Below are 12372 nucleotides of genomic sequence, written 5' to 3'. Positions count from 1 at the left end.
TTAAATGTGACCCCAGTAATTAACTTTTACTTACTTTGAACTGATGTTGTATTTGTGATGTTAATTCACTGATATGCTGGCTCATTCAAAGTTTTGACTTAACTGTTAACAATACTAGATTCCTAATGCTAAATGCTTATTTGAGGTTCCTAATTCTGGGAACTAGAAATTCTGGAACTCACGGCAGTTAAAAGGGGGCTGTGTGCATGTCGCATACACCCCTTTTAACTGTCATGAGTTCCAGAATTTCTAGTTACCAGAATGCGCGTGCACATACCAATCGGAATCCTCTCACACCATGACAGATACCTTGTTCCTCCTCTTAAAACTTCTGTAGATGAGGCAAAAGTCCTTTAACATGTTACAGGGATGTTAGAGAATCCAGTTATAAATATGGTTAAATTAAACTTTGTTCCATTAAAAACCTGTTTAATTGCTTCTTCACTTAGGCCTGAAGCACATTTGGAAGAAGAACAAATTGCTGTTACTGCTGCTTACCCTGTAGAACACAACCAGTTGGATTCTCATCAAAAGACAGACTTTTTTAGAGAGCCAGGCGAGGTGGATGTACAAAAATTCCCAAGCAGGTCTTTGGAAGACGTACGACCTCTCCAAACTGACATGCCTAATCCAGCAGTTGGCTTTGAAGTAGCTGATGAGAATGTTGCACACAGCCCTCAGGAAGAGCTGGTACCCGTAGGAGAGAGTCATTCTGCTTTGAAGAGAAGCATTTCCCATGGTTCAAGTCATTCTCTAAAATCAGAAGAGCAAAAGAATGAGACAACACCAAATGTCCCTAAAGTAAGTAGTAGGTATGCTGAGACTATAGAAAGACCAGAGATTAAGCCAAAAAAAGAAGGTTTCATGAGTAATAGAACATCAGAAGGTCCAAAATCTGAAAAACCTTTCAAGCCTAAATCTGAAACCAGATGGGGTCCCAGGCCAGGCTACGGCAGAAGAGAAGAAGGTAGCGATAGACCAGTAAGAAGATCTGGCCCTATTAAAAAACCTGTTCTTCGAGATATGAAAGAAGAGCGTGAGCAGAGGGAAGAACGTGAGCAGAGGAAGGAAAAAGAAGGAGAAAAACTAGCTAATGAAAAAGCTGGCAAGTCTGAAAAGACAGAAAAGAAGGATCAGGCACAACTGTCACCTCCCCAGTCAGAGCCAGAAAAGTCCACCCCAGACATTGCTTCTTTAGCTAAAAAGATACCACAAGATACGGCTCAGATTTCAGAAAGTACAGATAGCCATCAGCTGGACTCTGCCATTAAGTCTGCTGTCCAGCAGCCTTCACCTGTGGTCCAGCAGCCTTCACCTGTTCAGCAACCTACTGTTCAGCAGCCATCACCTGCAGTCCAGCCACCACCTGTTCAGCAACCTGTTAACGCAATTAAGGAAGAAAAACAACCAGAGAGAGCTGCTGGCAAAGAACATATTGTTGAGAAACCTCGCCTAGAAACCAGGCCAGTAAAGAGAGAACCTGGTTTACCACCCAGAACGTACTGGAAAGAGGCTCGGGATAGAGACTGGTTCCCAGATCAGGGATATAGGGGCAGAGGCCGTGGAGAGTATTACTCTAGGGGTCGCAGCTACAGAGGGTCTTATGGAGGACGAGGCCGGGGAGGTAGAGGCCATAATAGAGACTATCCACATTATAGAGACACTAAGCTTAGGGCAGACCATGTGCCTTTGGGGCCTCTTAGGCAGAGAGAAGAAAGTGAAACTCGTAGTGAGAGTTCTGATTTTGAAATAGTCCCCAAACGGCGAAGACAGCGAGGCTCAGAAACTGATTCTGACAGCGAAGTTCATGAAAGTGCTAGTGATACTCTTCTTTCAGACAAAGACAGTTTAAGCAAAGGTAAACACCCAAAGAGAGAGGAGAAGGCTGATGGCAAGAAACCTTCAAAGCCTCTGCTGTCTTTCAAACCTGAAAACAATGTCAGAGTCGACAATAGATCCCTGGAGAAAACTTACATCAGGGAGGAGGAGGATAAACCAAAACCAGGATTCCTTCCTAAAGGAGAACCTTCAAGACGTGGCAGAGGGGGAATGTACAGACGTGGTGGTAGGGATCCAGGTGGGCGCCCACCAAGACCATCTACATTAAGGAGGCCAGGCTACAGAGAGAGTCAGTGGAATCCAAGGCAAACAGAGACCATTAAACCAGAAGAGGAGGAACCACCAAGAAGACATGAACACTATTGTCCTGTGCCCATGGATAAGAGACCTCCAAAATTTGAGAGGAAGTTTGATCCAACTAGAGAGAGGCCTCGAAGGCAAAGGCCTGCACGACCACCAAGGCAAGATAAACCACCACGCTTTAGACGCCTAAAAGAAAGGGAAGCTGCATCAAAAATAAATGAAGCCGCAGCTAGCTCATCGACAAGTGCTACAGTTGTTAATGCAGTTAATGAAGCATCCAGCACTGCTTTGGATATTTCAGGGAGTAAGACACCAGACTTGTCCAATCAAAATTCTTCAGACCAGGCAAATGAAGAATGGGAAACTGCCTCAGAAAGTAGTGACTTCAATGAGAGGCGAGAGAGGGATGAAAAGAAAATGGCAGATGTGACCACACAGGTAGCTGCCAAAGCAGGAGAAAATGCCGTAGCTCCAAAAAGAGAAATATCTAAGCGAAGTTTCTCTAGTCAGCGGCCTGGAATAGATCGCCAGAATCGCCGTGGCAACAATGGGCCACCAAAGGCTGGAAGGAATTTCTCAGGGCCTAGGAGTGAAAGGCGGAGTGGTCCTCCATTAAGAAGTGGTAAACGAGGGTAAGTATCTATTTGTTTCCAGTAGCACCCACACTATGTAGTTACTGTATAAACACAAAAGGCTCTAACGCTCACTAATTTCCTGTTGCAGATTGCATAGCCATTCATAATCTGTAAGGTTCATAACCCTGGTCAGTGGAGGATAGTGTCAGACAGCTCCACAATGCTGGCCTTTTGTACAGAAAAGAAGTTTTCATCTGAATCACTTCGAGCCTGTGAGAGTAGAGGGGGAAAAGAACAGAGCTTTCCAGTGTCACTGTACCATGTTAAAACTGTCTGGCAGAAAAATGCCAACTCTGTTGTCAGAGGTGTAAACTACATTCATCCCCATGAAATTTAGCATTAAACATGATCCAGTTGATTTAAATCACAACTCTACAGTCTATTGCTTTAATCCTTTCACTGTATTTATCCCTTCAGGGCCCCCATGTCCATTTCTAGTAGAAAATCAGTTAACTAAATGAAGCATGTACTTTCCCGTTAAGGAGAGTTTCTTAGCTCCACTTGGGCATGTTGCTCAGTATTAGAAATGAATTTGTTATGCTTACATCTACATGCTGAATCAAATTGAAGCCTGCCTTTCATCTCTGGGATTGGTTTCTCATGCTTTGTAGCAATTGCATGATGGTTTGACAGCATCTTCTGCACCAGGTTAGGGAGTGCTATGGAGTGGGCTGCTGAACTCCACATTGAAGACTTGGCTACTTTAGCAGTGTCCTCTCTTGAAAACTTTTGCTGAATATTCTAAGCAGTTGGTCCTTCCATTATAAAACTTTGAAAAAGTTTTTATGTAATACTTAAAAAATTTCTAGTGTTCGACAACAAAAAGGCAGAATTTTTCCACTGGCCTGCAACTGGCTGCAGTAGTTGTTACTAATATCAATAAGTCCATGGTGCAGTTATACCAAACCAAATTTAAATATGGAGCATATATTGCAAAGTTTACAAATTTCTATGGTGTGTTACACAGCAACTTTTTCAGTGGAGGCTTTAGCTTCACATTTGGAGTGAATATGGGTCATTCACTTATTCAGTGTAGTGAAAGAATGGCAGTTGAAATGAAAATGTTGCACCTTCTCTATATGGTTAAAGCGTCTACTGGGCATCATTCATTAGCTGGATAAGATGTATGGCTACTGCTTTATTAGTTCCCCATTGAGGCTACGCCCATTAGTGATGCTTACACCTATATGACTAAAGTGTCTACTGTGCTTGTTGATTTTTTGACTGGTCTGTGATCCAAATCTGTAAGCATCGCAGATAGGTGCAGCCTCAATGGAGACCTAATAAAGCAGTAGCCACACATCTCAGGCAGCTAATGATGATGCACAGTAGACACTTCTAACGCGGTAATGTGATCTGCATGCAGATGTTGTTTTGCTGTTTCTGAGGGTACTCTGGGGATGGTGGTTAGTTCTGTCTATAATTTTGTCTGATGTAGGCCATTTGAAGACCAAACAGGAAGCATGACTGCTATAGATCCCACCATCAGTAATTCCTTGCATCAAGAAGAAGGTGGTGGTAGTGCTGCAATGCAAAAGACCTCCAAGGATGCCAGTGCCAAAAAGAGGGATGAGCCCAAACCAGGTCCAAAGAAACCCAAGGAGAAGGTGGATGCTCTATCCCAATTTGACCTCAACAACTATGCAAGTATGTGTTGATGGAAACTTGTGGTAACCAAAAAAACCTATTAATACATTAGCGTTCCTCCTTCTGGAATTGGATATATTTGGGAACTGTGGAAAGAAGAAAAGTTGATGCATATTTTTTAAAGGCTGTTTATATCCCAGTATTCAGACGCTGCCCTCTTTGCAGCAATGAATGAGTCCTGTGGCATGTGTCCCTTTTAAAAATGAGTAATACAATTTTATATTTGTATGTGTGTATATAATATATATATATATATATATATATAAAATAGTTATCCATTTTAAGGACACTTCTTTTGTACAATCTCATTCCTGTAACTTTTTTCAAGCTGTCATTCAATCATTCCACACCCGATGTTGGCATCAGGTATTTTGTATCTCTTTGCACGTGGAAAATGGGAGAGGATGTTACTGTTGTAAACTCAATAAATAACGCCAACAGGTTTGCAGTTAGTGTTCAGAATGTATTATTTTTCTATTTAAACTACTCAAACTGTTTTTCTTTAGCTCTTGGTTTTATGGAACTTTTTTGTACAAAGTATGGTGTCTTTTTGAAGAGCCAGTAATTGAAGGCTTTTATATTAAATCCTTTTTCTTGAAGTCCACCAGCAAAAGGATGGTCTGCATGAGGGAACTTGAACTAGGATGGTCGTCTTTGGCTGCAACTGTATGAAGCTATGCAGCACTAGTGGAATTTGTTTTTATTCCAAAATTCTGAATATTGTGTCTGAAATTGTTGAAATGGAAGAAAAAATGTACATCTTTGGTTCATCTATAGGTGTTGTGATAATCGATGACCACCCTGAAGTGACAGTAATTGAAGACTTTCCGTCTAACTTGAACGATGATGGCTTTACTGAAGTGGTGTCAAAGAAACAACAAAAACGTTTGCAAGATGAGGAACGCAGAAAGAAGGAGGAACAAACAGTGCAGGTTTGTTGTTAAAGAACGTCATCCTTTGCACCTGTTACAAGCAGTTACACACTTTTTGCAAATATTTTTTGTAAAGGACTATGCAACGGTGCAAAATCTGTTTCCAAACAGCTGTTTTTACCAGTCAAATTGCAGTATTCTAGTTAATTGTTTATTGAAATTGTTTGGCCTAAGTTATGCATGTCATATTGCCTCCCCTTATGTTTCTCCTCTTGTCCCTCTTACTCCTTCAATACCCACTGCTGCTGTAATTTGTGTATTTCAAAATTAAAATGTTGGCTACTGTAACTAACTTGAAAGCTTGCTTTTGGGCGTACACTGGGTTTTGTTATGCTATTGCCTTTGTGTCACAATTCTATATGAAAATTTCTTGGCCAAAAACATGGAATGTGTTAACTTTTTCATTATTCAAATAGTAAAAGTAAGTACATTAGGGGAAAAAAGTCTGAGAAAACGTTCAATATTCCTGCTTTGTCCTTCTCCTGTACTCTGCAACTGACAGAAAAATACAGACTTTCTAAAGGGCTTACCCTTCCGTAATGTCAACTTTACTCTTAGGTTTGGACCAAAAAGAGTTCAGGTGAAAAAGGAAGAGGTCAGAATTCCAAGCTTCCTCCCAGGTTTGCAAAAAAGCAGCAACAGCAGGCAGCGGCGGCAGCGGCGGCAGCACAGCAGGCACAAGCTCAGGTACAGCCCCCGAGTGCACCCCAGGCTCCGAGCCAGCCACAGGCTTCAGTTCAGCCTCAAACCCAGACAGCAGGAGGAACAAGCAGCACAGAATATACAGCAACAGGCAAAGCTCTGCAGAATGCACAGTCCCATCCTGCTCTAGGGACTGAATTATGGGAAAATAAGGTGGCATCAACAACTGTTAACGACATCTCCAAGAAATGTAAGTGGTATTTTTTGACCTTTTTTTTTGCGCCTGGGAGGGATAGAAGAGAAACATTGTGGTTGGAGCGTTTGGGTTGGTGAGAGATTTTTCTGGAGGTCTCAAACATCCTGGCCTGCCGGTATAGTTCTCATATGGCACAGAGAATATGCTGCTATGAAATGTTCTGCAAGACTGCTGAGCCATAGTCTCCCAGGTTCCCTGAGATGAGAGCTCTTCTTTGCTACTGTCGCCACATTCTATATCCCCAGTATATAAGCAACTGCCATTGGTCTCAAACCTGGACTTCTTTGTCAAATTTGTGCATGTTTCCAAATATGCTAATTAGGGCAATCACGGTTGACTTAATAAGGGACTTACTGTTAAAAGCTGAAATGGAGTTCTAGAATCAAACATGCTGTGAAATCAAGTAGCTGAAGTTTCATTGTCCATTCAGTTTTGTACTTATGAATCTGAATAACCATGGATTAATTGTGGTTTTGACTCCACTGTATTCTCTGGACTTTTAGTGGGACCCATTAGTCCACCACAACCCCCTTCAGTCAGTGCGTGGAATAAGCCTTTGACATCATTTGGATCAGCTACATCTCCAGAGGTAAGAATCAAGAACATCTGAAGATCGCTCAATTTGTGTCTTGCAGGTGGTGGGACAAATGAAATATGATTATTGTGATGGTTCGCAAAGTACCCAGGACTGGGAGTCACCTTGTTCTTCTTCGAGTGCTTGCTCATATCGATTCCAGTTTAGGTGTGCGCGCACGCCGTGTGTACAGCCGTCGGAGAATTTTTACCCCTAGCAACACCCGGTGGGTCGGCTCCGGAGCCCCCTGGAGTGGCGCCTTCATGATGCTCGATATATACGCCAGCTGACCCAGCGCCCGCTCAGTTCCTTTTTACTGCCTGTGACGGTCACTGGAACTGTGGAGTTCTGCTTCGCTGGTCTCCCCTCTCCCTAGCACTTGCAGTTTCTAGTTTATAACCGTTCATAGTTGATAGTTTATAGTAGTTCATAGTTATAGTTGTAGTTAGTTAGTATTAGTGGGTTACAGGGTTCCCCCTCCTTCCCGATTTTCTATTGGGCTCATGCCCAAAGCTCCGGGATTGAAGCCCTGCGGTTCCTGCTCTAAGCCCATGCCAACGGGTGACCCGCAGACTCTTGCCTAAAGTGTCTAGGTGAGCTTCATTAAGCAAACAAGTGCAGGATCTGCGAGGATTTTCATCCCCGGACCAAGAAGGAGCGGGACTTTCGTCTCAAACAGCTCCTTATGGAGGCAGTTCTTAGCCCGCAACCTCCTGTGGTGTGCAAAGATCAGCACCGAGCGCCTTGGTGCGCAGCGCTCCGGCAGCAGCAGTAGGAGCAGCACCGCGGTTGGACTATGACCAAGACCCATGGCACTGGCACTCCCTAGCACTGCAGCCGATATTATCGGCCTGGCACCGGTCCCACTCTCCTGGCCAGAAGCAGCACCAGAAACCGGAAAAGGCTGGCCCACTCCCACAGAGGCCAGCCTCCTTGGAACCGCCTCTGGAGGTGCGTCCCAGTCTACGGCCTTGGCACAGTTGACTCCGGCCCTGGGAGGGAGAGCCATTGAGTCCAGTGCCCCTGGACTTCCCGGTACACAGCGTGGTTGAGGTCCAGTTGCTGTCCACCCTGGATACCTTTGTGGCTGCAAGGGACCTTACCGCCATGATGGCATCAGCATCCCCTCAGCCTCATGCCAAGGCACTGGTACCTGCACGTGCAGCACCATCCCGAGGCAAGCTGGCCCTGTCTCCCCGTCAGCACCGTCGGTCGAGCCACAGCACCTATCTTGTTCTCTGCACCGTTCTCACTCCCAACACCACTCGCAGTCCTGACACCGCACTTTTTCACGGCACCGGTCATACTTGCAGCACCGCTCCGATTCCCGGCACTGGTCCTGGTGCTGCTTGCCCACCAATCACCGTCGAGGAGCAGATCCCGGACCCGATGCCGCTCACCGTCTAGATCCAGGTCCCGGCACCGCTCCCCAGTGTTGCGGCGCTGTTCACCATTGCCCCGTCAGCATGACTCGGCACCACCGTGGCCTTCCCGTTCCGTTTCCCATTTCTTGGGATCGGAGGCAGGGTCGCGCTTCTCGGACTGCCGCAGTATGGACCATAGCCTCCTGGAGTCGGGCTGGGCATTGGCAGGAGCAGGGTCCCGCTTAAGGGCCCACCCAATGGCCATTCTGGACACCCTGGGCATACCACCAGACCCAGGGTGCTCCGTCTGGGGCTTCTCGCTCAGCCCTGTCCAAGCCACAAGTGCCAGAGGCTGTCGCCACTCGGTCCGCCCCGGGAGGCATGGAGACTGGTGGCTCCTCTTCCTGCTACAGGACCTCCTCCAGCGCTGGTTCCTGCTCCGGGCCCTGAGGTCGCTGGCACAGGACAGCTGGGCCCAGTTCCCCAAGAGGCCTTAGATGACCCTCTCCCCCTTGTGACCGCCTCCGCGCCCGACGAGACAGTGGCAGGCACTGCAGTCTCGGGTTCCCCTCCCATAGACCTCCATGCCCAACAGGACTTCCTGCGCAGGGTGGCCCGTAATCTGAATTTCCAAGCAGAGGAGGTGGTAGAGGTGGAGGACCCAGTGGTGAATATTCTGTCAGCGGAAGCTCCATCAAGGGTAGCCCTACCCTTTATTCAATCCAATCCACTATCCAATCCACCACCAGAACAATCTGGCAAACACCTGCATCCATCCCACCGACTGCTAAGGGAGTGGAGTGCAAATACTTTGTCCCCTCAAAGGGGTACGATTATTTGTTCACCCACCCGCAGCCTTGTTCACTAGTGGTAGCATCGGTGAACGAGAGAGAATGGTATGGCCAGCAGGCCCCAGCTCCCAAATCAAAGGACACCAAGCGCCTTGATCTGTTTGGGTGCAAAATTTATTGCTCGGGGGGTCTTCAGCTCAGGATCGCTAATCAGCAGGCACTCCTGAGCCGATACAATTTTAACTCCTGGAACCCCATGCTGAAATTTAAGGAGTTAGTACCTCCTGAGTCCAGAGAGGAGTTTGGGGCCTTGGTTGATGAGGGAAAAACAGTGGCATGGACCTTGTTGCAGGCCTCACTGGATGGTGTGGATTCTGCCGCATGTACTTTGTCCTCGGGGATAGCGATGAGGCGTATCTCCTGGCTGCACGCCTCCAACCTGCCACCGAAGCTTCAGCAAATGCTACAGGACTTCTCCTTTGATGGAGAGGGCCTGTTTTCGGACAAGACTGATTCCAGGCTACGAAACCTTAAGGACTCATGGGTGATGATGAAGTCCCTGGGCATGCACCCACCGGCTACCCAGCGGAAACCTTCAAACCCCAGCAGCCACAACAACGCTCCTATCCTCCTCGTCCAAGGCAGGATTTTTATAGGAGACGGGGGGGTAATGGCAGGAGGAAGCCCTCCAACCCCCAGTCTAGGCAAGGCCAGGGCCTGTCGAAGCCTCCTTCGGGCTCAAAACAGACCTTTTGAAGGGACCCTCGAGGACAATGTACCGGACCTCATTCAGGATCCTACCCGACCCTTCTTGAATCGTTATCCCGCTTCCACTGTGCCTGCTCCCACATAAGTGCAGACCGCTGGGTCCTCCGCACAGTGGAAGCGGGATACTCTCTCCAATTTTCTTCCTTCCCACCCTCCTTCCCCGTCCCTCTTCAGGGACCCTTCTCACAAGCAACTCCTTATTCAGGAGGTTCAGGCGCTCCTCGCCATGGGGGTGATTGAGGAGGTTCCAACGGAGGTAAGGGGTTTTATTCCTGATATTTCCTAATCCGCAAGGCAAAGGGAGGGCTTTGGCCCATTCTGGACCTGCGTGGTCTCAACAAGTTCATGGTAAAGTTGAAATTCCGCATGGTCTCCTTGGGCACAATCATACCTTTCCTAGAGACTAGTACGGCGCCCTCGACATGAAGGACGTGTATTTCCACATAGCGATTCATCCGGCACACAGACGCTTTCTCCGTGGATTCATCCGGCACACAGACACTTCCTCCGTGAACCTTATCAGTTCACGGCCCTTCCCTTCAGTCTCTCCATGGCCCCCCGAGTGTTTACCAAATGTATGGTGGTCATGGTAGCCTTCCTTCGTTGTCAGCAGGTGCAGGTATACCCTTACCTCGACAACTGGTTTATCCAGGGATGCACCAAAAAACAGGTGCAGTCCCACCTCCGCTTGGTCAAGGACACGTTTCCTCGGTTAGGCCTCCTTCTCAGTGTGGCAAAGTTGACACTAGAACTGACCCAGAGAATAGCATTCATTGGGGCAGTTCTGGATTCTCTGCAGGCACGAGCCCTCCTGCCAGATGCTTGTTTCCAGGCTATAGTGGCCCTATTTGGAGCCTTCAGAGCTTCCCAACCTCGCCAGCAAGAAGTTGCTTGAGTCTTCTCGGCCACATGGCTTCCTGCACATACGTGACAAGGCATGCCAGACTTCGACTCTGCCCATTACAAGCCTGGCTGGCATCAGTCTGTCATCCAGCTTGAGAGCTCCATCAGAGTTCACCTTGCGGCCCTATCGGCATTTCACCCGGGTGTGAATGGCCGCTCTGTCTTGAGAAACCTGTCAGCCATGAGATTGTCAAGGGCCTGAACCACCTCTACTCACAGCTTCGACAGCCAGTCCCCGCATGGGATTTTAACCTGGTCCTCTCCAGACTCGTGGGGCCCCTGTTCGAGCCACTGGCCACCTGCTCCCTCCTCTACCTCTCCTGGAAAACAGCTTTTCTGTCACTATCACGTTGGCACGGCATGTCTCCGAGCTCAGAGTCCTTACCTCCGAACCACCCTGCACTATCTTTCATAAAGATAAAGTGCAGCTTCGGCCTCATCCGACCTTTCTTCCGAAGGTTGTATCGGGCTTCCATATCAACCAGGACATACTTCTTCCGTTTTTTAATCCAAAACCACACGCCAGTCACTAGGAACAGCGGCTGCACTCCCTTGATGTACGTAGGGCCCTTGCCTTCTACATTGAGCGTACAAAACCGTTCAGGAAGACGATCCAGCTCTTCATCACCATGGCAGACCGGATGAAAGGCCTCCCGGTTTCATCTCAGCGGATCTCCTCGTGGATCACGTCCTGTATCCCTGCTTGCTATGATCTGGCTGGTGTATCAACCCTGCCCCTCACTGTTCACTCCACAAGGGCCCAGGCCTCATCGGCGGCTTTTTTGGCCCAGGTGCCGATCCAGGAGATCTGCAGAGCCATAAGTTGGTCCTCGGTAAAAGCTTTTGCTTTGCACTATGCCATTGTCTGTCAAGCAAGAGACGACGCAGCGATTGGTAGAGCAGTCCTACAATCCACTTTGCTTCACTCTGATCCCACCACCTAGGTAAGGCTTGGGACTCACCTAAATTGGAATCGATATGAGCAAGCACTCGAAGAAGAAAAAATGGTTACTCACCTTTTTAAACTGTTCTTCGAGATGTGTTGCTCATATCCATTCCAAACCTGCCCCCTTCTCCTCTGTCAGAGTAGCCGGCAAGAAGGAACTGAGGGGGCGCTGGATTGGCTGGGGTATATGAAGTATACGAAGGCGCCACTCCAGGGGTCTCCGCAGCCGACCCAGTAGGTGTTGCTAGGGTAAAAATTCTCTGGCAGCTGTGCACATGGCACGCACATACCTAAATTGGAATGGATATGAACAACATATCTCGAAGAACAACAGTTACAAAGGTGAGTAACTGTTTTTTAGCCCCTGCCTCCAGAGTGAAGGAGTCTTGTAGTAACTGAATGTTTAGTTCCCTATCACCACCAGCCCTCTCCTCTCCTCTCTCAGCTATGCCAGCCCTGTCCTTTCCTTGCAGATTAACAGCAGGTGCACCCTAGTCTCCAAGTTTCCTTAAAGTGCTCCCATGTGATATCCAGACTGTGACACCAGTTACCGACAAAAATCCTCTGTACTCCAGTTACCAGCTTTACTTAAACCACTGCAGAGAGCACTGTACAGAACACTTATAATGAAACAAAAGGTTTATTTAAGAAAGAATAGAGATTTCACTAGTAATAAGATAGTGGTGGAAACGGTTACAATACAAAACAAAATCATAAAATGTGAACTGGGACCTACGCTTTCCTATTTAATAAAGTAGGTCCCCTCCTCCCC

The 12372-nt window shown here is 47.4% G+C and overlaps 1 protein-coding gene across 15 annotated transcripts in view; it reads left to right on the top strand.

Annotated features, from left to right (window-relative positions):
- The window catches only part of PRRC2C (proline rich coiled-coil 2C), a 115184-nt gene that overhangs the window by 42118 nt on the left and 60694 nt on the right, over positions 1–12372 (top strand). For all 15 annotated transcript variants that reach the window (XM_073356343.2, XM_073356351.2, XM_073356348.2 and 12 more), the window contains exons 16-20: positions 450–2774; positions 4216–4424; positions 5202–5356; positions 5915–6248; positions 6758–6843. In XM_073356343.2, coding sequence (XP_073212444.2) covers positions 450–2774; positions 4216–4424; positions 5202–5356; positions 5915–6248; positions 6758–6843 — 3109 coding nt within the window. The remainder of the gene's footprint in view (positions 1–449; positions 2775–4215; positions 4425–5201; positions 5357–5914; positions 6249–6757; positions 6844–12372) is intronic.

This window comes from Lepidochelys kempii, chromosome 8 (assembly GCF_965140285.1).
Source record: "Lepidochelys kempii isolate rLepKem1 chromosome 8, rLepKem1.hap1, whole genome shotgun sequence".
In the NCBI taxonomy this organism is placed as follows: Eukaryota; Metazoa; Chordata; order Testudines; family Cheloniidae; genus Lepidochelys; species Lepidochelys kempii.
Note: the sequence above shows the minus strand (reverse complement) of the source record. Positions and strands in the feature narration are given on the sequence as shown.